Source organism: Raphanus sativus, unplaced genomic scaffold, assembly GCF_000801105.2.
Source record: "Raphanus sativus cultivar WK10039 unplaced genomic scaffold, ASM80110v3 Scaffold0580, whole genome shotgun sequence".
NCBI classification, from domain to species: Eukaryota; Viridiplantae; Streptophyta; class Magnoliopsida; order Brassicales; family Brassicaceae; genus Raphanus; species Raphanus sativus.
This window is the reverse complement of record NW_026615898.1, coordinates 8317-31060: the sequence shown is the minus strand read 5'-3', so window position 1 is coordinate 31060 and position 22744 is coordinate 8317. Positions and strand designations below refer to the sequence as shown.

Below are 22744 nucleotides of genomic sequence, written 5' to 3'. Positions count from 1 at the left end.
AATTTTTAACAAACCTAACTGATTTTTTTTTGTTCTTTAGTCTAGAGATGAGAAAATAATAGTTTTCTGTCGTTTTTGTTTTGTTTCTATGTATTTTATCTGGCTTTTTAATAATATATTTTATTTATTTATTCAGCAGGATCAATTGAAAAGTTTCTGAATTTGAATAGAAAAGAGCAATCCCTATCTTGTGATTTAGATGATTTACCATGGGATCCTGCTGATCGGAAAAAATATCCGAATACCCTTCAAATCAAAGAGATGAGGTAATTCGTAGATATTTGATTAGAGGTCCTTGTCAACCTCGTGGTCATATCTTTAAACACAAAATGATATCAGGTGTAATGAGGCGATTTAATCTTGCTTGGTTTGATCAGTATAAAAACTGGTTAGAATATAGTGTTAAGAAAGACGCTGCCTATTGTCTATGTTGTTACTTGTTTAGAGATATTAATGAAAAATGTGTAAAAACTGATGCATGGACTAATGAAGATTTTTCTAGCTGGTATAAGTTCAGTAGGCTTACAGAACATGTGGGACAAGTTAATAGCTTTCATAATAATGCAGTTATGAAATGTGAAAACTTGATGAGACAAGACCAGTCTATTAAGCATGCTTTGCATAAGCAGGATGATATTACCAAGAATGAGTATCAGGTTCGGTTAAATGCTTCATTTGATGTTTCCAGATATTTGTTGCGACAAGGTCTTCCTTTCCGTGGTCATAATGAATCAGAAACATCTGCTAATAAAGGAAACTTCATGGAGCTTCTGAAATACACTGCTGAACAAAATGAAGCCGTGAGTAAGGTTGTCTTACAAAATGCTCCAGAAAATAATCAGATGGTATCTTTGAAAATTCAGAAAGATACTGCGCACTGCTTTGCAGAAGAGGTAATCAAATCTATTATTGAAGAAATTGATCATGACGTTTTTGGTTTGCTGGTTGATGAATCTGCTGACGTTTCTAAAGAACAAATGGCAGTAGTATTTCGGTTTGTTGATAAAAGTGGGATTGTCAAAGAAAGATTCATTAGCTTTATACATGTGGATGAGACATCTTCAGCATATCTGAAATCATCTATTGATTCTTTGTTTGCTAAGCTTGAGTTGAGCATAAAAAAGTTGAGAGGACAAGGTTACGATGGCGCAAGTAATATGAAAGGTGAATATAATGGACTAAGATCACTGATTTTACGGGAAAACACCTCAACTTATTATGTCCATTGTTTTGCTCACCAACTTCAATTGGTTGTTGTGGCTGTTGCAAAAAAGAATTTTGAGGTTGGAGGATTTATTGATATGATTTCTCTGTTGTTGAATGTGGTTGGAGCTTCATGTATGAGAAAGTATCAGATTCGAGAAGATCACAGGAAAATGATTGAGGAAGATGTTCTTGATGGTAAAATAAACACATGAAAAGGGGCGAATCAAGAGGTTGCTATTCAGAGATCAGAGCAGACATGTTGGGGTTCTCACTACAGAACTTTGTTGCGTTTGATTGAGTTATTTTCTCCCATCATCAATGTGCTTAAACATATTGAGAATGAGGGCTTGGACGACTCAAAAAGACGACAAACATATGGTCTTCTTGTATACTTCCAGGATTTTGATTTTGTGTTTTATCTGCAAATGATGGTTCATCTTTTAGGACTTACAGATAGCTTATCCAAAGCTTTGCAACAAAGTGATCAAGACATTTTGAATGTTGTGTCATTGATGAAATCAACAAAGAGACAACTTCAAGATTTTAGAGATAATGGGTGGCATTTTTTGATGGATAAGGTCTTTTTTTTGTGAGAAGTATGAGATTGAGAAGGTTGATATAGAAGATGAATTTATTCACCCAAAGAGACCAAGGAAAAAAAATAGGAATACAAAACATGCATCACTACAAGGTCAATTGTTTATATGCTGTTGATTTGGAGTTTCAGGAATTTAATGATCGCTTTACTGAGGTAAACACCGAGTTGCTTACTTGTATTGCTTCTTTATCTCATATTGGTTCATTTTCTGAGTTTGACCAATCAAAGCTGATGAATTTAGCCAAGTTCTATCCTTACGACTTTAGTCCTACAGAGTGCATATCTCTTGAGCAGCAGTTGTCTATATACATCGACAATGTTCGGCATGATGATATATTTAGTTATTTGAAGAGTCTAGGAGACATTGCTCGTATGTTAGTGGATACACGGAAACATCTATCACTTCCTTTGGTTTATAGGCTTTTGAAGTTAGCTTTGATTTTGCCAGTCGCAACTGCAACTGTTGAAAGATGTTTTTCAGCAATGAAGATTGTGAAGACATATCGGCGAAATCGGATTGGCAATGACTTTCTTAATGATTGTTTAGTTTGTTATATTGAAAAAGAAGTATTTGAGACTGTTACTAATGAAATAGCGATGAAGAAATTTCAAGATATGAAAGATCGTAGGATGCTTTTGTAGAATGATACATTTTTAGAATGATTTATAAGATATTTTTTTTTATTAATTTTTGGTTTGGTTTGAACCTACAAAAAAAAATTCTGGGTTCGCCCCTGGTTGGATTATGAAACGATATTATATAGGTATAGTAAAGTTACTTAGGTTTAATGGTACAGTTATTTGATCTTGATCTTTTGTAAAGTTGCCGCCACTAATTTACATAAAGCCCAACCGTACTCTGCGACAAAAGGTCCGACGTTACGATCTTTTAGAGGTGCAGCTCGGCCTATATGATGTTGATATTGGCAATTGTACTGTGTTAAATGAAAAGCATTGACAAAAAAAAAAGAAGCATTATAATTTTGTTGTGGAAAAATAAAAATAAATCAACATAAATGGACAAAACAAATATACTTTGTCTTTTATTCATTTATTTATTAGCTGTTAACACCGATTATCCAGAAACATTCTATTTATAACGTGTAGATTTGGTTTTCTTCAAACAATTTATTTTATCCTTTTATGGATAAGCCATTTAGACCTTTTCCTTCGCATTTTCTGCAACTGGATAACCTTCTTGAAGATATTATTATTACAAAAGAATATGTCCCAACTTAACCGAGATAATTGATCTGAACCGAAGCTAAGAACAGCTCCGGTTACCGGATCTGAAATTAACAAGTAACGAGTATATTTCAGTTTATAAAAACCGGTTAAGCTTGATTTATCATGGTTCGGTTCGGTTTAGTAAAATCACGAACCGAAACGGTTAGGGTGTGGAAGTGATGCGGCTGGGGGGTATATATGAGAGCGGTTGAATCAGATTTGCGGTCAGGGCGTAAAAGGAAAGAGACGAAGCCGTACAAAGAGGGCGCTCTTCCACCATCTCCCTTCTATCCGATTCTCCCACTCTCTCGAAGGTAAGTTAAGTATCTATGTGTGGTTTACTTTCTAAAAAAGTCAAAATCCCTAGCTTTCTCGTTGACTTTTCATTTTTGGGGGAAATACAGATGGAGAAGTATGACCGTGTGGTGAAGAAGAAGGAGGAGAGGACGATTGATGCGAACGAGATTCGTATCACTAGTATGGGCAGGGCACGGAACTACATCACCTATGCCATGACTCTTCTCCAGGTATTGTCTTTTACTCTTTCAACCTTGTTAGGCTTTTTGAATAGTTTTGCAACTAAAACGTCGTCGTTTTGAGTCCATGTTCACGTTTATATGTTGTTTTTGGATAAGTTCTTTATAGTATAAGCTATGACCTTACACTCTCTGATTGGCTATTTATAGTATACTGTTAACGTATGGAGTAGAGAATGTTCATGATCCACTGTGGCTGGCTGATAGATGATTAAATTTGTGTGGATAGAGAGATGAGTTTTAAGTTATCTGTATAGGAAAAAGGGTCGACTGAAGTTGTGTTTAAGGCAATGGGAAGAGCTATTAACAAGACTGTGAACATTGTGGAGCTGGTTAAGGTAAATTTTTATGTGTTTTGTCTTGTCCAGTTCACAAACCGTGGTTCTGACGATGGGTTATCTGAAAAATGTTTTTTTTTTTGTTTACTATGTAACGTAGAGAAGGATCCCTGGTCTTCATCAGAACACATCTATTGGATCCACCGACATAACAGACACATGGGAACCTAAAGAGGAAGGCCTTCTACCGTAAGGAGTCACACAACTTTTTTTTTATAAATGGTTTTGATTGTGATAGAAGTCCATTGCTGATATGTATTTTTTTCTGCTTATTTTGTAACCTTGGCAATTTGTTAATCATTTTTTCCTTTTTTTGTGTGTTATCTTGAAGTATTGAGACCACGAGGCATGTGTCCATGATAACCATTGTCCTATCCACGAAAGAGCTTAATACATCCGCTATTGGGTGAGTTTCTTGTTTTGATCTTTTTGATTTGTGTTTTTTTGAGATCCCTGGCGATAATTAGTTACATGTGTTTTTTGCAGAGACTCTCTGTCTTGACATATAGATTGCATATTTGTTTTCACTGGTTCAATATTAATAATTTTTATTAAATGATGTTTTAGATACCAAAGCCCGATTCCTATTGAGATGGTGAAGCCATTAGGCGATATCGACTATGAAGGAGGTATGCTTACTGTCACTCTCGGTGACCCTTTTAATTACTTCTTGCTCTGGTCTTTCTAAGTTTTCTATTTATATTCCCGCAGAGGGTTCACCTGGTGGCAGAGGAAGGGGAAGGGGAAGGGGAAGAGGAAGAGGGAGGAGACGAGGTGGCAGAGGTAAAATTACCTTGGGAGTATTCTGTTTAACTCACCACACTACTGTTTTCTAAGCCTTCAGTTGAGATTTTTAAACTTTTGATTCATGGATCTTTTGTAACGCATTGTTAATTTTTTTTTTTTGGCAGGAAGTGCATATGCGGACGTTGAGTATGAAGATGAAGGACTGGAACGTAACCAGTACGATGGTAGAGGAAGAGGGCGTGGCAGAGGACGCAGCGGTCGAGGAAGAGGAGGATACAGTGGTCCTCCAAATGAGTATGATGCACCACAAGATAGAGGTTACGGTTATGATGCTCCTCATGAACACCGTGGATATGATGATCATGGTGGTTATGATGGTCGTCATCAGGGTCGTGGTGGTTACAATGGTCGTCATCAGGGTCGCGGTGGTTACAATGGTCGTCAGGGCCGTGGTGGTTACGATGGTCCTCGTCAGGACCGCGGTGGTTACAGTGGTCGTCAGGGTCGCGGTGGTTACGATGGTCCTCATCAGTGTTGGAACCAAATAAGAACTGAAAAATGAGATCGAAAAAGCTTACTTTCTCTTATTGATCAACTGGCTTTATATAGCCTTCAACAAACGTACAACTGCCTCCTACATTCTCGGAGGACTTTAACAACATGAAACAAACTTAGTTGGCAACTACTCCTACATAGTTGGCATTATTAAGACCACTACTACTTGACTAAAGACCAAGTCTAACAAATCCTTCCCTAAACTGATATCTCGAATGATATATCAGTTTACTTAGGCATCTCAATCAAACCGATTTCTTCCTTCAGCTTCCTGAACGTGTCCAACTTCAACGGCTTTGTCATGATGTCAGCTAGCTGCTCTTGAGTTCCACAATGAATGAGCTTCACCTTCCCTTCCTTAGTCAGCTCCCTTAAGTAATGAAATCGCACCTCAATATGCTTACTGCGTCCATGAAGTACCGGGTTCCTTGACAGCTGAATGGTTGAACTGTTGTCACACTTGACTGTGATGCAACTCTCCTGATACTCCCCAATCTTCTCAAGTACTCTAGTTATCCAGATTCCTTGCGTTGCACATGAGACAGCAGCAATGTATTCCGCTTCCGTTGTGGACAAGGCAACTATAGGCTGCTTCTTTGAACTCCATGAAACAGCTCCTCCAGCAATGAGAAACACAAAACCAGAGGTGCTTCTCCGATCATCTAGATCCCCTGCATAGTCGCTATCAGTGTATACTTGAAGCTCATTGTCTCCACCACGCTTGTACATGACTCCAAGCTCCACCGTGCTTCTTACATATCTCAATATCCTCTTTACCACTTGGAAATGTGCTTCAGTTGGACTCTCCATGAACCGGCTGGCAAGTCCCACAGCAAACGTCAGATCAGGCCTGGTGACTGTGAGATACATCAGACTGCCGATCATTTGTTTGTAGAGTGTGACGTCCAAGACTGCTCCTCCTCCCTTCTTTGAGACCTTTGTACCTGGAACTATCGGACTGCTCACACCATTGCTCAAATCCATCTCAAACCTTTCAAGAACTTCTCTAGCAAACTTCCTCTGGCACATGTAGATCCCTTCTTCTCGCTGCAGAATTTCAACTCCAAGAAAGTATCTCATCTTCCCAAGATCAGTCATATCGAACCTCCCTTTCATCGACTCTTTGAACTCCTGAATCATTCTCTCACAGTTTCCAGTAACAATAAGATCATCAACGTACAAACTTACAATGAGGATTTGACCTTGTTCTGTTTTTACAAACAGAGTATGTTCAAAGTCGCACTTCTCGAAGCCTTCCTCAATGAAGTAGCTCTCTATCTTACTGAACCAGGCTCTTGGTGCCTGCTTTAAGCCATATAGAGCCTTTCTCAAACGGTAGACCTTCTCTTCGTTTCCCTTCTTGATGAAACCTTGTGGTTGATCGATGAAAACCACTTCATTTAGCTCTCCATATAGAAAAGCGCTCTTTACGTCCAACTGATAGATGATCCAGTTTCTGCTAGCTGCAGTGGCCAGGATGATTCGAACTGTGTCCCATCGTGCTACTGGTGCATACACCTCATCATAGTCCACACCGTACCTTTGCGCATAGCCTTTGGCAACAAGTCTTGCTTTGAACTTGTCTATCTCACCATCTTCATCAAACTTTGTCTTAAAGACCCATTTCACACCGATGGTCTTTACACCTTTAGGCAATGCACACAGCTCCCATGTCTGATTCCGTTCAATGGCTTCAATCTCTGCTCTCATAGCCTCTCTCCACTCTTGATGTCTCGCAGCTTCTTCAAAACTTGTGGGATCTCCAAGTGCTGTGATAACTTGTAGAGCAAAGTCATCAATCAAGTAACTGTCGCAGAGTTGTGCTGTTACCTCTTCTTGCTGCAGCATCACGTGACCACATTCATAGTCAAGTAAGTAAGATGGAGGCCTACTCGCTCGTGCTGGTCTCGCTCCTGCAGCAACGCCAACAGCACCTTCTTCTTCTCCAACAGCTTGTTCTGGTTCTGCAGCTGCACCATTGTTGTTGTTCTCTGCAGTCTCTTCTTCATGTAGGAACTCTTCCTCTCCATTTTCACCATCGTTTTCCCAAGTCAGTATGACATTGGAATCATCATCAGCTCCATCTACATTTTTCCTTCCCCAATCCCACTTCTCTTCTTCTTCAAAGACCACATCTCTACTCACTGTGATTTTCTTAGAAGTGGGATTGTACAACCGATATGCCTTTGATTCTTCACTTATTCCAAGGAAGACACACTTACAGCTCTTGTTATCTAGCTTCACCCGCTTTGCTTCTGGAATGTGAACATGGCCAATGCATCCAAAGACTTTGAAGTGTTGCACGTTTGGTTTGATACCACTCCAAGCCTCTTCTGGTGTTTGATCTTGCAAGGCACTTGTAGGACTGCGATTGAGAACATAAGTTATCCACTTAACTCCCTCTGCCCAGAACTCCTTGGGCATCTCTCTCTCTGTCAACGTGCTACGAACCAGGTTCATGATGGTTTGGTTTCTCCTCTCAGCCACACCATTTTGTTGTGGCGTGTAGCTTGCAGTCAATTGGCGTTTGATGCCCTCATTCTTACAGAACTCTTCAAACTCCTTTGAACAGAATTCTCCTCCTCTATCTGTTCTCAGACAACAGATTGGCAACCCTGATTCCTTTTCCACACTAGCCTTGTAGATCTTGAACGTTGCAAACGCTTCTGACTTCTCTGCAATCAAGTAACTCCACATCTTTCTGCTGTGATCATCAATGAAAGTGAGAAGATACCTCTTCTGGCTAATTGAGACTGGCGTGATGGGACCACATATGTCAGCATGTATCAGTTGCAGGTTCTTTGAAGCTCTCCATGTGCTTTTCTTTGGGAAAGACTCTCGTTTCTGCTTCCCAATAAGACAGTTCTCACACACCTTAATGCAGGTCTCGATGTGTGGAAGCCCTTTCACCATCTCCTTGGTGCTTAACGTCTTCAGGCTTTTGTAGTTCAGATGAGCAAACCTGCAGTGCCACAAGTGTGTTTCATCTGCTGCCTTCATTTGGAAACACGAGTCTGAGCTGATCTCTTCACCGAGGATTGCAAACATACGATTGGCGCTCATCTGTGTCTCAATGATGATCCCTCTTGATGGATGATACACCTTGCAGCTCTTGTTCTGTATCAGGATTGCAAGGTTTCTTTCCAGTAACTGCCCCATGCTAAGAAGGTTGTTGCTCAGCTCAGGAACATAGTACACATCTTGAATCACCTGAGTCAACCCATTCACCTTGACTTTGATGGTTCCCTTTCCTTGTACCGCCATTCTTGCATTGTTGCCAAGCTTCACTGAATGACCAAAGCTCTCATCAATCTCAGAGAACCACTTCTTTGCCCCGGTCATATGATTGCTGCACCCGCTATCCAGAAACCACAGATCCTCCATCTTTGATCCCCTTAGCTCCACATGTGCCATCAACAACAGCTCTTCCTCTTCGTTAAACTCAACAAAGTTTACCTTCTTCTCAGCATTGGGACACTCAAATTGGTAGTGTCCCAGGTTGTGGCATTTGTAGCATTCCACCAGTGCTTTGTTGAACGATCCTCTTCCGCGTCCTCTACCTCTACCAAAGCTACCTCTACCTCGTCCTCCTGATCCACTTGAGTTACCAGCTTCGTGTGTCACCTTTAACGCTTGCTCATCCTTCACGTCCCCCTTAGAGTGTCTCACAATCTTCTGCTCGTGAACCAACAGAGAGCTCTGCAACGCATCCACCGAAAGACTATCAATGTCTTTGGATTCTTCAATCGAACATACTATGTATGTGAATTTCTCAGAGAGCGTCCTGAGAATCTTCTCAACAATCTTGATGTCCTGCATATCTTCTCCCAGGTTCCTCATGTCTGTTGCAACGAGCAACACCCTCGAGAAGTACTCCGTGATGTTCTCTGTTTCCTTCATCTCCAATATCTCAAAGTCTCTTCTTAAGCGTTGAAGTTGTGCTCGCTTCACACGCTCGTTACCTTGATACTTCGTCTTCAAGGAATCCCACAATTGTTTGGCCGTGTCCTTCTGAATTATGGTCTTGAGAATCGACTTATCGATTGCCTGGAACAGGTAGTTCTTCACCTTCAAATCATTGAGCTTCTTCTCTGCTAGCTCCTGTCTCTGTGGTCCGGTTAGGATCTCCCCTCTGCCAGGCTCAACATAGCCTCTCTCTATCAAATCCCACCATTCCTTGGACCGCAGGAGATTCTCCATCAGCATGCTCCAGTGTTCGAAATCACCATCGAACTTGGGTATTGTCATCATCTTCATGTCTCCGTCACCTGACATTTTCACTCTTTTTCTGCAAGAAAGATCTCACTTAATCAGATCAGAATACCGTAGCTCTGATACCAATATGTTGGAACCAAATAAGAACTGAAAAATGAGATCGAAAAAGCTTACTTTCTCTTATTGATCAACTGGCTTTATATAGCCTTCAACAAACGTACAACTGCCTCCTACATTCTCGGAGGACTTTAACAACATGAAACAAACTTAGTTGGCAACTACTCCTACATAGTTGGCATTATTAAGACCACTACTACTTGACTAAAGACCAAGTCTAACAATCAGGGCCGCGGTGGTTACGATGGTCCCCATCAGGGTCGCGGTGGTTACGATGGTCCCCATCAGGGTCGCGGTGGTTACGATGGTCCCCATCAGGGTCGCGGTGGTTACGATGGTCAGGGCCGTGGTGGTTATAATGGTCCCCAGGGTAGTGGTGATTACGATGCTCCTCCTCAGGGCCGTGGTAACAATTGTCAAAATACGAAGTTTATTTTTAACTTGGTTATAGCATCGTATTTGGGTGATGAGTTATGAATTGGTTTAATACAGGGCGTGGAGGTGGAAGGGGAGGTCGTGGAAGAGGAAGAGGTGGCCGTGGTGTTGGTGGTGGATTCAACAACAGATCAGATGGACCAGCAAACCAGGCAGTCGCTTGAGACATGTGAGTGAGGTTTCTGTTACACAAACATAAAAAGAAAAAAAGCCAAGTCGTTGGATGTTTATTTTTTCTATCTCCTTGCTCTCTCTCTATATGTTTGTTTATGTCCATCAAGACGACATGCTTGCCTAGTTGCCTCAAGTGTATCCTCTTTCTTTTTATCAATTGAATCCTAGTTTTTAGTTTTGCCACTGTTTTTCTTTAGATTCTCTCTAGGTAACCACCGAGGGATTTTTTTTATATAACCTCTTGCATTTTACTGTTCGGTAGTGAGACTTGTTTGGATAAAATTAACATTTTTGGTCTTTGCCTATCACTTTTAATGCAATGGAACAGTTTATTTATTTTATTACTAAGCACTTATTCTTCTTTTTATAATATTATGAGTTAAAATGACGAGAACTAACTTAAAGCAAAGTCTTTCAGAACCCCAGAGATGCAAAAGCAAGTCGTAACCATACTTTTGGGCTCTAATAAAGAAGACAGTAGTTTGAATGATGTATATTCACACTCCAGAGCAACTCAGTTCTCGAAATGACTTGGATTTGAGTTTATTGTGCTGGGTCTAATCTGATTGTATTATGGGCTCTGGCAAAGACATATTCTGAGTGCCTGGCCCGTAAACCAAATATAGTGGTGTTAAAAACGTCACCGTAACAAAAAGACAATGCGCCGTTGCCGGGGATCGAACCCGGGTCACCCGCGTGACAGGCGGGAATACTTACCACTATACTACAACGACATGGTTGTTCTGTTTATCAAGAAATAACTTAATATACAAAACCTTACAACTAATTATGAAGCAAAGCCCTACGGCCTACTCTATTTGTGGAGAAGATGACTCAAGACGTGGAGATACAAATTGCAACAAAGTGGAGATACAAATTGCAACAAACCCTCAGCTCAGCCCCGCAGGCTCTTAGGCCGTACTTCAAAATGGGCTTTTCCTATTTATATCTTAACGAAAATAAGGCCCATTACTTATCTACTCTAGAATCGGCAAAGTTAAAAAGTCCGATTGTTATCCGCCGTCGGAAGGTTAAAAACTCGAAACCACACTGAAGAAAACCGATTTGCTCTGTGTTCGAAGAAAAATGGAGATTCAGACGGCTGAGGTAGCAAACAATCCAGAAACCGAGGATACAATCGAGTCAACCAAACAAAATCAACCCGAGGAGGAAGTAGAGCATTGCTACGAGCAGAAGCAAGCGCTAGAAGAAGAAGAAGAGGAAGACGAATTGAGAAGTATGCTGCTTTCAGATATAGGAGAGCTTCCTCTTTCTCCACCTTCAGCTACACAAGTCAACTTTGTTTCTTACTTCATCACAGGTTCGGTTCTCTCACATTCATTCATTCACTCAGCCTAACTCTTTAACTCTCCTTTTGAACAGTGTGAGTAAAAACCCTTTTTAATCCGAGTGGTTGCAGATTTCACGAAACCGGGTCATGATCAGTATATCTACCGTCACGCTAATGGGTATCTCAAAAGTCTCTTCCTTTATGGTCTTCCTCAATCTCAATCTCTCTCTTTTTTGAAACTGGGGTTTCTTGCTTGTGTTGTGTGTGTAACAGTTTGTGTGTGATTGGATTAGCTCCTACGCATGTAGCTTTCAAGGACGAAGGTGGGATCACTAACATTGATTTCAATGTTGGCAAGTCTGATCGTAGCGTCTTGAAAGTCTCCGGCAAGCGTAAAAAGGTTTTTGCTTTGTTCACTAGTGTTTGTTATAGCTGAAGCTAGTGTTTTGTTAAAATGATCTTCTTGTGCAGAATGCTATGCGCTCTGAATCGAATACAGCATTGTGCAAAGTTTCCACTGCTAAAGATTCTTATATTGTCAGGTGCATAGCTTTTTTCCTCTGTTCCAAGTTCTCTCAAATGCCAAAAAATTGAAGTTTTTCTTTTTCCTTAGGTGTTGCGTTAAAGGTTCTCTCTTGGAGGTGAATGAGAGATTAATCAACCAACCTCAGCTTCTCAATTCATCGGTAAGCAGACACTAATATTAGAGTTATCATACTTTTCATGCCATGAAGCTCTTATTACTGCACACTATCATCTTCTCTGAAAACTTGAGCTATAATCAGCTTATGCTTATGGAATCAACGCCAGAGAATAATAACTCAAATGATATTTCTTTGCTTTTCTGTATTTTAATTACATCGTTTTTGTTACAAAAATCTGATTCCTTAGGCTGATAGGGAAGGATATATTGCGATAATCATGCCAAGACCTGCAGATTGGACCAAAAACAAGGAGTCACTGATAACCTTGGAGGAATATAAAGAAAAGAAAGAGTTGTCTCTATGATAAAGTTTGCTGAAACCACGGTTGATCTCTTTGGAATCCGTGTGTGCTATGAAGCTGATGCGTTTGGTTTGCTAAAAAAACTTGGAGGTTTATCTTCAGTATTCATAAATCTGTTGTGTTGTGTTTTAACTTTTTATCTGACAACAATTTTGAAAGCAAAGATCATTTTGGTCTTCTATATACTATGATGTTCTTCATGAAACTCTTTCCATGTACTAAAAACACAAAGGCTCTAATTGGTGATCACAAAGGTAATAATAAGAACAAAGATGAATCGAATGCAGAAGAACAAAATAATAGGAATATTTATTCCTTCTTGTTCTTTGCCAGATTTTATAAAGAATACTTTTATTCTATAATTCCTTAAATTAAAAGGAAGGAAAAGGAACATTAAGAAAATAATATTCCATATAAATGGTGTAAAATTTGAGGAATGAAGAGGAATTATCCATTCCCATTCATTTTTTTGTTCACCATTTAGAGCCAAATAGTTTTGAAGCTCTCTCAAAATTTCAGTCACCTCTATTAATTAAGGTTTGGCATAGTTCATTGCTTCATATTGTAAGTGCGATCAAACAACTACTATTTAATATACACAATGTTAAACATCAATCCGTTGTCGTCCAGCGGTTAGGATACCTGGCTTTCACCCAGGCGACCCGGGTTCGATTCCCGGCAACGGAGTTTGTTTTTGTTGCTAATGCAATGCAACAACAATCCGTTTTTCTATTCTAAGCAGTGAATGTTTGTTTCCTCAACGAGCTCTTGTTCTGGAGAGTATAGCTTTAGTGTTTCTTGAACATTCAGGTTTGCATTAGTTTTTTTATCTATCTGAATCATGCAAAGTTATGCTTACTTATTCGCCATTAACTGAGAGTTTCGATTGATTCATGTTCACTTGCTCTATAGTTTTTTTTTTAAACTCACATGCTCCAAAGTTTTTATCAGTGAAGTCTCAGCAACCTGTGTGATTCTATACACTCTAACGTTATGCAGTGTTTCTGTGCATGTATTTGGATTAATGAAAAAAGCAAAATAAATAACAAATGCGCAAGTGCCCGCAGGGTAGACTGTCTCTACTTGTAAGGAAGTATAATAGATTTGGCTATTTATTACTCTGGTTACAATTCAATGCCACTGTTCCCTTGGAAATGTTTTCAAGAAAGACCAACTCTGAGTTTTGGATGTTGAATTTGACGGCGCAAGGTGCACGTGGTGTGAGCTAAGGCCTTAGGACCAGAGCAAGAACACAGAGTTTATGTTGTGTTTCTCTACATGTTTATACAATTGTCAAAGCGCAGCTAGACGTCGCATTGGTACGTATCATTGCCACCACAAAGTTCTTCCTTTGCCGTTCTCATGTTCTTCAATTGGGTTTCGCATTCGCACTTGTGTCTATCATGGACCCACTGATAGATATTCTCATTGCCCGGAAACGAGTCTTAAGATGTTAGTGAAGCAAGGCTTATTATCTTCTGGTGAATTCAGCGCAAGAGATGAACAGAATTAGAAGGAGAAGAAAGGGAACAGGATCAAGATATTTGCAAGGCAAACCAACATCACTCTTTTAAGACATTAAAAGCAAACATCCAGCATTGGTTCTTCAAGACGAACATAGGTCATGAATTACAAAAGGAAAATAGTAAAGTCATCATCCACACCGATCATCCACAGAAAAAAAAAAAAAGCAACAACATAAAAAGCAAGAAACTGGTTGGTTTGCTTCAACGACCTATCTCACACATCATTCAAAAGCCCATTGGTTCTCCCTGCGCACCTCCTCTTCTTCCTCGGGTGTAAAGTCGTTCTTGATGTTGAAGGTCGTGCGAATCTCTTCCGGAGTCTTTCCCTTGATCATATCAGCCACTGTCTGGCATGTAAGGTCAAGCAGGTTCTTGATGTTCAAATAATTAGCAGCCTGCCAAGATCCACAAAAACAAGATTCAAATCAAGCTCGACTCCATAGTAACCCTAACTATCTCAATCTCAGGAAAGATCCAATCTTTTTTAAGAAACCCCTAAATTTCAGATAAGAGAAAACGAAACCCTAATTTTCACAATCGACAACCCCAAAACAGTTAATCGATTCCATAAGAACCCTAACAATCTCAATCTCAGTCAAAGATCCAATCTTTAAAAGAAACCCCCAAATTTCGAAACCCTAATTTTTCAAAATCAAAACCCTAAATCAATCAATCAAGAAGCAAAACAAACAAACCAGGATGAGTTCGAAGAGGGTAGCTTGATCGATCTTCATAAACTCAGCATCCCAGGCCTTAAGGTCATCGTCGGAGGAACCGCCACCGTCGACGGCCTCGCTCTTGGAAGCGGCAGCGTCGACGTGCTTCTTGCAGTACTCGATCACCTTGGCGAGGATCTTGCTCGTGACGTTGGGGAGAGGGACCCCGTTGTCGACGCAGTCGTCTTCGACCATGTGGGCTATGGTCTGAGACTCGAGGGCCACCGCCTCGTCGACCTCGAAAGACTCGCCATCGGAGCTCTTCAACACGATCTTCTTCGTCGACATGATTGTGTGGGGAAAACGGTAAGAGAAGATTTGAGAGAAGCGATGAGATGATGAGATCCCTAGTTTTTTTTTTTTTTTATAAGTGGATTGTCAGAAAGTCATCGCAAGATTAGGGATAAAAGGAAAATTTTTGTTTTATTTTCCCCAATAAAAAAGGAAATATAGAAAATAGTCCTTATTACATATTCTGATAATCTGATTAATTGGTTATTTGGACTTTGGAGTTCTTAAACAATGAAGAGAAATGTTAATATATGTGTACTATTAAGAAAATAAGTACATTTATAATTCAACCACCACTTAGGCCCGAGCGGTTGTTTCGCTATCATCCGCAAACAAAGCTTTTACGGTTGGTAGTGATTGACGGAGTTTCAAAACAATTATACAAACCGATACAAATCGCTTCAAACTATTCTGAACCTCTTAAAATCAAAAGTTGGTTTCAGCTAGTATTTGCGATTGCAGATGGATAAAAAAAAATTCTAAATATTTAAAAATTAAAAGAGGAAATATTATAAATAAAAATATCTACACATGTTATATATTAATTTAAATTCATAAACAATATCATATTTTTTTATATACAAACTTTAAATTAGCTATTCATTAGAATTTTTTAAAAATTAATATACTTACATATATAAAGATATACAAATATATAAAATGAATCAAAATATTCTTCTAAAATTTTTAATATAAATCTTAAAAAAATATTAAAATCGTAACTTTTAACTAATTAAAAAATTAAATAAATAATCATAATATTATTATTAATTATATTATATTAATAATATTATATTTTATTAGAATAGTATGTTTTTATATTTTATAAAGTTATAATATGTTTATATTAGTAATTTACTATTAAACCGCTGCAATATCTTATAATCAACAGTCATAAATATTTCGCAAACGCAATAATTTTTAAATATTGTGCCAGTTATACAAAACGCTATATAACATTTGAAACTGCAATAATCCGTATTCGCAAATTTTCACACTCCCAACCGCAACCGCTACGTTTGAACCAGTTGACCCTTAGTTAGATGCCAAATTATTAGTATTTGATAAGAAAAAAGTATAGAGACCATATGTGGATATTTATTGTTTGATATATTTATTAAAAAATGAAAAAAATATTTGATGGGAAATAAAATTCTTTGGTCAACATTTTCTAAGTATTATCTTTTTTTTTTGAACTGGAAAGATGAAACAAAATTTAAAAAGAAAGACCGAGAACGTTCTGGACCAAATACACGTTCCAGTTTATCCCTTTGAACGTCCGATTCCAAGTTACCAAATCAATATTTCATGAATCGATCATTGTTTGGTTAGGTCTAAGAAAGAGATAAAAATTAAATATAATAGAAGCTAGTGTCTGGATTTCAAAGCTACTGCAAAAGCTTTTCAGCATTACATACCGAGATAAAAATATATTTTAAAGAAATTGTGAGATGTTCTTCTTCAAAAATAAAATAAAATAAAATATGTGAGATGCATATTTTCGATCCGACTCGAGAAATACTATTCAAGTTATGTGGATATAACTGAAAACCCGCTACAGATGTGATAATTTGATCTTACTTTAAAAAGCAGATAATTACAATTTACAAACAAAAATTGAGTATTAGTTACAGCAAAATTAGAAGAAGTTAGAGAAATTGATCATGCAAGCTTTTCTTGAGTTCTACAATAATCTTCGAGCGACATGTTATACCAAGCAGGCCCGTCTCAAGTATCAAATGGACCCTGTGCTACAAAATTTTTGAGATCTATTTTCTAATACACTTTTTTTTTTAAGAAATAAGACCCTAATCTAAGCTAAAAATGTCAAAAAAAATGAAATGGACCCTGTGCAAATGCATCTCCAGAACAGGGTCAGAGTAACCAAGTTAGCAAAAAATAGATCCGCTTGGTATAACATATCGCTCGTATGACCCATAGTTCAATAACGAAACGAGATGTCCAAACATAGTATTGGAGATGTCGACATACAAGATCGATATCCATCCATAGCTCACTGCAAACATACAACCTATATATTTTCTTGCTCGCTTGTCATATTCATATAGACTTCTTTCTGCCACTAACTCATAGTCCTTACATTTCTTCTTATTGCATTTATCCTTTTTAAAGTATAACTTTAGTTAAAAAAAAGTATAGCTTTATTTAATTTGGTAGATTCTTAACTATTTGTTACGAGTTTTAATCTCCCCTTTCAAGTTTACTTTATATCGTAGAATATATACGGAAAATCATTTGAGCCCAAAGGAGTTGCGCATATACTATCAGGTTTGAATCCAGGTTAAGATACATAAATATTATTAGCAGCTCCGGTTGATAAGAAATAAATGCGAAATATGCTTACACCAATATTTTTTTCTACACATTCTAACATTAAGTTCATTTTTGTATGGAGGTACCAACTGATGGTGCTTGTAAACGCTTACCAATAGTATGAAACATGTGGTTTTATAACTATATACTACGTTTTTTGTTTGTTAGATGGAAGCTAAAAATAGTAGTGAGTACACACATGATAATTGTCAGCATGTTTTAAGAAGATAACAGTTCCATAATTCTGATGGGAAACACAAAAGGAATAATGCTTGTAGTACAATTACTATTGAATTGTAAGAATGTGTAGTCACTTTACACCAGAGAAAAAATAAGGTCTTTAAAATTGGATATATGATGATTTATCTCGCAACGATTGGAGCGAATAGATCTACTAGATTAGCAATATGTATAGTACTATTTAAATAGATAATTCCAAAGAAAACAGATGAAACAACAATATTTTTTTTTAGCGGGAATATAATTTTCAAATAGTACAAACAAAATATGATGAAATATAATCAATCATTACGAAGTGAAAATAGTTTTTAATTCAGAGAAACTGATTAACAAATTTGTTAATCAACAATGAGACTAAAACTTTGTAAGTTTTTTCTGTGGGATGATAACTGTCCCAAAATACATGGCTAGAAACGTCGGAACATACTGAAGATGTGATTCTATTGCAGAGGACAGCAACTTCTATGGCTCCTGTTCCACAGCATCCTTTGTTAGACTCTCCAAATCCTACAATAACCCAAATCATAACTTTAAAGTTCGTACGTTTTCATACTAAAGTAAATTGAAATATAAATTTTAGGGTATTACCGTATTTTGTAGGATTCTGGATGATATCATAAAGAGGGTCATAGATATTAATGTAGACCGGTTTAATACCCGGTAAAGTTTTACGCAGGTGATCCAATTTTGTGGAGATCTTTAAATTAAAAAGCTTTGCTGCATCATTGTAATACTCCGCACACTCTCTCAAAAGACCTCCTCCTAAGGTTCTCTGTGATGGTATACAGCCAAGTGGTGGTGCACCAAACACAGCTAATCTTCTCACTCCATATCCGTATAGTTTCTGTCATTATAAGTAATGAATAAAAGATGAGAAGGATAAAAGATGTGACACATCAACGATTAGTCTATACATGGTACTCCAATTATTAATGCCTTAAACTTAAAGTGATGTATCACCGGAAAAATGTAAAATATTTAGTCGGTATTTTAATTTTGATATATGATTGTCCATTGAAATCAAAATGCGTGAGCCTCTGAAAAGTAAATCAAAAGTGTTATGAAAGGTGATAATATGGTCGGTCGCCATAAATTTGATTGTATCTAAAAATATTTTATTACAGTAATTTTCAAAAAGCTCATAGTTACAAGATTACATGCAATAAAAAACTAAACTATAAATATACTCAGCCCTCGTCATAAAAGATTACATGACATAAACATGTCACGGGATAGTAACTTTCTGGTAGATTTTTACTACTTTTAGCATATTTTTACGCTATTTTTGGCTCATCCAGTAAACTGTAAATGGTTTTTTACTCTTCAATCATACTTACCTAGAGAGATTGTGGAATATAATATATACTAGACTTTGACCCGCTCGACCTAGCGGATATCAATTTTTTTTGCTTTGTTTATAGTAAATATTATACATAATTTACAATGTATGTATTATTATAACATTTTAAAAGATAATAATGTGTTTAGCTATATCAAATATTTTGTGTTCTACCGTAAATTATATAAACGGTATTTATTGGATATTATATAACCAAATTCAAAATTTGTATAATTAAATTTATGTATAAAATATCTAAAATGTTAATTTTTTGAATTAAACAGTAGGAAAAATAGAGAACTATGAGTTAGCCATATATTAAAAATTGATACATTAGTATAACATTTATAAGAAAATAAAAAGATTATAGGTAATTTATTCCGTATATTATTTGATTTGTCTAGTTATATTCATAGTTTTAAAAATAGAGAATGTGTAAATATTGTGAAAATATTTTATAAATCAGTTAGGAAAGATCATAACTGCCTTGGCCGATTGTACATGTCAACTTAATAAAGTTGATTTATGAATATAATGTTTAATTTTAATCGATTCTTGTATACCTGAAAAAAGTATAGCCATTTAGTTATTTGTTTCCTTCATTATAGTTAGTCTGAATTATTTTAGGAAATCATTTAATGCATGGAAAAGATAAAATATTTTTTTACGTTGAGTAATAAAATTCTTAGAAGTATTAGGTTGTAAATATTGTGCAAGTCTAAGACGTATTCTATATGTGTACTTCTATTTTAATAAAATAGATTATAGTTTGATCCGCGCACCCGCGCAGATATTTTTTTAATATATATATATATATATATAAATGTAAATATATATTTTTAACATTATATTTATTAAATAATCTTTAGCATTTAAAAAAATTATAATTAATAATGAATAATTTTAATTTTTGTTTTTTCGCCAATTGTGTCATCTGTATTTTTAAAATATGACATGTATGTTTGTGTGAATGTATTTTTATGGATCACACTTTTAATGTAAAATAGAGTTTTTATCTATGATTACATTTGATTTATATGATATAAAAATATATATATCATTTATATTTTGTGTTTTATATTATGTATTTATAACATTTCTTGTATTTTTCGACGTAGTTAATTATACAAAAATTTAAAATAATGAATCCATAATAATGGACTTCTTTTTACATTGTTGGCATTGATTAAATGTAATTTAATGTTTAGCTAGATTATAGGAAGTACTTCTGAAATAAATGACACTTGATTTTGTTTTTCCTTTAATAATAGAGATTTCAAAGGATGTTCGCAGCCGCGATTTTATTTCCATAGTTTTTAATTCATGGGAAGAGTATATTTTCGAAAGGAAGATTTATAAAATCGCTTATAAAATATATATTGTATATTGAGCCGCAAGTGAAGAGATATATACGATAATAGAAAAAATAATTAATTTAGGCTTCTAAAGTTTTATCTCCTAATTAGTTGAAATCGTGTGTTTAACTTGTGGATTTTTTTGTTATCAAAAGATTCTAGTCATATTGAATTTATGGATTCAAATTTGGTTAAACAGATTTTATTTATATACTTTGTTCAAATATTGCATATATTATTTATATAAATGTATTAAACTTGTATGATACTCCTTCTGTTTTTAAAGATAAACTTTTTAGTGTTTTCACTTATATTAGGACAACGCATTAAATCACTATAATAAATTTATTGTTTTCTGTAGTTTTCAATTTTCAACAACTTTTGGCCAATAATAATCCAATAAAACCAATTATTTTTTAAAAAATTTGCAATTTTTTTCATAGAAAATATAAAATAACCATCTTTTAAAAATATTTTTTATCGCTTTGTTCGTACATGTTTAAGAACAAACCTGGAAAAAAATGAGTTGGAGAATGTAGCAGATTTGTGGTTTTATCTTTAGCTATGCGTGTAGCTGAGATGAGTTGGAGAATGTAGAAGATTTGTGGTTTCATAAATTTTCATGCTCAGAAACTGGCATGGAGTTTAAGCCGATAGAAATGTTTCATTAATTGATTGCATTGATATACATTTAGTGAAACCAAGTACTAATTGCCGAGTATTTTGGAGTCAGTTATCAATTTAGGAAATCTCCATTATTAAAAAAGGAAAAGACAAAACACTCAAATATAGGTTTAATAATTATTGAGTGGCATATGATTGTAAATAAATTCTAAATTTAAGGAATAATTTTTATGTGTACTTCTGTTTTAATAAGATAGAAGATATATATATATATATATACACATATAGATTTTTCTAAATTACGAGAGAAGCTTTTTTTTTCTTCTAAATTACCCGGTGAAACTTACATTCACAAAATCGGAGGCAGAGTTGGCCATAAGAGTAGTGTACGAATCGACGTCATAGTGAGGTCTTGCATGAAGATCATAGTAAGTATTGGCGATGTCGTCGCTTCCTGCCACCAATAAGAACAAGCTGTTGGCTAATATGAAGTCTTTTCTTTCTCCCCCAACTAAATTCTTCAATTTTTCTATGTACTCCTCAAAATATTCCAACTGCTTTTGTAATGATATTGCTGCCTAATATCATCAACAAACACAAGTGAGACCAAGTTATTTAGGTAAATATCAAATATCTCTATATATATTTATTATTACCACGAGTTTGGGTGTTATAGGATCATAACCAGAACCCCCCGACGCGAATGATACACCGGTTAAAAGATCTTTAGGCGATAAATTTGGATCGAGATATGCAGGTACAACTGATTTTATCCCCACTTCCTCGGCTACAAAAAAAGAAGAGAAACATTAATTAAAGACATATAGCTTTATTTTCAACGTTTTAAAATCAGTATTATCGTGGAACACTAACTTTCCTGACATGTATTACGCATATCGAGTCAATGTTACTAGCCTTGTCTTTAACTACCATCCAAAAATGGAAAAAAAAAAACAAATGATTGCTCAAATAATTTGCCGTCGTCACTAAACTTCACTTGTGTGTTGTGTCCTAATAACTAAAGGTCGACCTGAGAGTACGAATTAGAGCTGAAAAGGGTAAAGACGTATAGACCAAGAGAATTTACCTAGCAAATCGGCAGGATTTCGTCCGTCGCAGAATCTCCCGGTGGGAACTCCACCTTGAAAATTGATACCGTAAGGTTGAAAATTGCACTTAACAACGGTTTGGACATTGTTGTTATTTCCAGTATCAACAATGGAGTCTCCGAAAGCTATTAGCGCTGGAATCTTCAAGTTTGGCGGCAGCTTGATGGCGACGACTGTCTCAGTGAGAAAGAGAATGGACAACAAACATAGTTTCAACGAAGAACAAGAAATAGACCGGCTTGTATTGTCTTTCATGTTTGCTTTCTTGTAATGTAAAAATAAAATAAGATTTTATAAAAGATAAATTTTCTTGTAAGCTTTACAATAACCAGGGCAAACAGGGAACCATGTTTGCTCTCATGTTTGCTATCACGCTTATTTATATACAAACACATGTAGATGTATATGCATATATATTGCATTGCGTGGTGAAGATGTCGTGGACTTGTGGTAGACTACGGGCAAGATATACTTAACCAGTTGACTGAAGCATTCTAAATATAAATAAGGTATTACAACACGTTTAAGCGTAGAAAACAACTGATCAGACAGTGTACTAATCTCAACTTTCAACCACACCAGTTTTAATTTTAATAACTAACGACATAAATCTAGAAGTGCGTATGTCGAAACACGTATTGCCAGCAGAGTGTGACAACAAGCATGTATAATACTATATTAGTGCGTATGTCTGTCAACTCTAATTAGTCAGGGATTATGTAATACTTTCAGTCTTTCAGCTGATATCCGCATTAGAGATTTAAAT

At 36.3% G+C, this 22744-nt stretch overlaps 4 protein-coding genes, 2 non-coding genes and 1 pseudogene across 7 annotated transcripts; 4 read left to right on the top strand and 3 right to left on the bottom strand.

The window, feature by feature from the left end:
• The first annotated feature begins 261 nt into the window (after nucleotides 1-261).
• LOC108815445 (uncharacterized) lies at nucleotides 262-2446 on the top strand (annotated as a pseudogene).
• An 824-nt stretch (nucleotides 2447-3270) lies between these two features.
• Nucleotides 3271-10331, top strand: LOC108817448 (uncharacterized; the record flags this gene model as incomplete). Its single annotated transcript, XM_056997280.1, is given in 10 exon segments — nucleotides 3271-3345; nucleotides 3436-3558; nucleotides 3825-3905; nucleotides 4006-4094; nucleotides 4237-4311; nucleotides 4473-4534; nucleotides 4617-4688; nucleotides 4817-5184; nucleotides 9768-9945; nucleotides 10032-10331. Coding segments are annotated over 9 exon segments (1155 nt in total). The 3' UTR covers nucleotides 10139-10331.
• Nucleotides 10332-10810: 479 nt separating this feature from the next.
• Nucleotides 10811-10882, bottom strand: TRNAD-GUC (transfer RNA aspartic acid (anticodon GUC)). Its single transcript has one exon. It is a non-coding gene; the product is annotated as a tRNA-Asp (tRNA).
• A 140-nt stretch (nucleotides 10883-11022) lies between these two features.
• On the top strand, nucleotides 11023-12649 carry LOC108818007 (uncharacterized). Of its 2 annotated transcripts, none has more exons than XM_018590852.2 (6): nucleotides 11023-11469; nucleotides 11569-11617; nucleotides 11713-11839; nucleotides 11911-11981; nucleotides 12053-12125; nucleotides 12339-12649. In XM_018590852.2, the coding sequence occupies exons 1-6, from the start codon at nucleotides 11235-11237 to the stop codon at nucleotides 12420-12422; spliced, it is 639 nt and encodes a 212-aa protein (XP_018446354.1). In that variant the 5' UTR covers nucleotides 11023-11234; the 3' UTR covers nucleotides 12423-12649. The 2 variants fall into 2 exon arrangements, with proteins under 2 accessions (XP_018446354.1, XP_018446353.1); XM_018590851.2 differs by having other exon boundaries at nucleotides 11118-11469; nucleotides 12331-12649.
• A 410-nt stretch (nucleotides 12650-13059) lies between these two features.
• TRNAE-UUC (transfer RNA glutamic acid (anticodon UUC)) lies at nucleotides 13060-13131 on the top strand. Its single transcript has one exon. It is a non-coding gene; the product is annotated as a tRNA-Glu (tRNA).
• An 856-nt stretch (nucleotides 13132-13987) lies between these two features.
• On the bottom strand, nucleotides 13988-15084 carry LOC108818009 (SKP1-like protein 1A). The gene is made up of 2 exons (XM_018590855.2): nucleotides 14666-15084; nucleotides 13988-14365 (listed from the first exon to the last, which is right to left on the bottom strand). The coding sequence occupies exons 1-2, from the start codon at nucleotides 14972-14974 to the stop codon at nucleotides 14192-14194; spliced, it is 483 nt and encodes a 160-aa protein (XP_018446357.1). The 5' UTR covers nucleotides 14975-15084; the 3' UTR covers nucleotides 13988-14191.
• Nucleotides 15085-17819: 2735 nt separating this feature from the next.
• On the bottom strand, nucleotides 17820-22364 carry LOC108814713 (GDSL esterase/lipase EXL3). The gene is made up of 5 exons (XM_018587337.2): nucleotides 21957-22364; nucleotides 21526-21656; nucleotides 21217-21447; nucleotides 18140-18395; nucleotides 17820-18058 (listed from the first exon to the last, which is right to left on the bottom strand). Exons 1-5 carry the CDS (start codon nucleotides 22231-22233, stop codon nucleotides 17865-17867), a joined length of 1089 nt encoding a protein of 362 aa, XP_018442839.1. The 5' UTR covers nucleotides 22234-22364; the 3' UTR covers nucleotides 17820-17864.
• Between the last annotated feature and the right edge of the window lie 380 nt (nucleotides 22365-22744).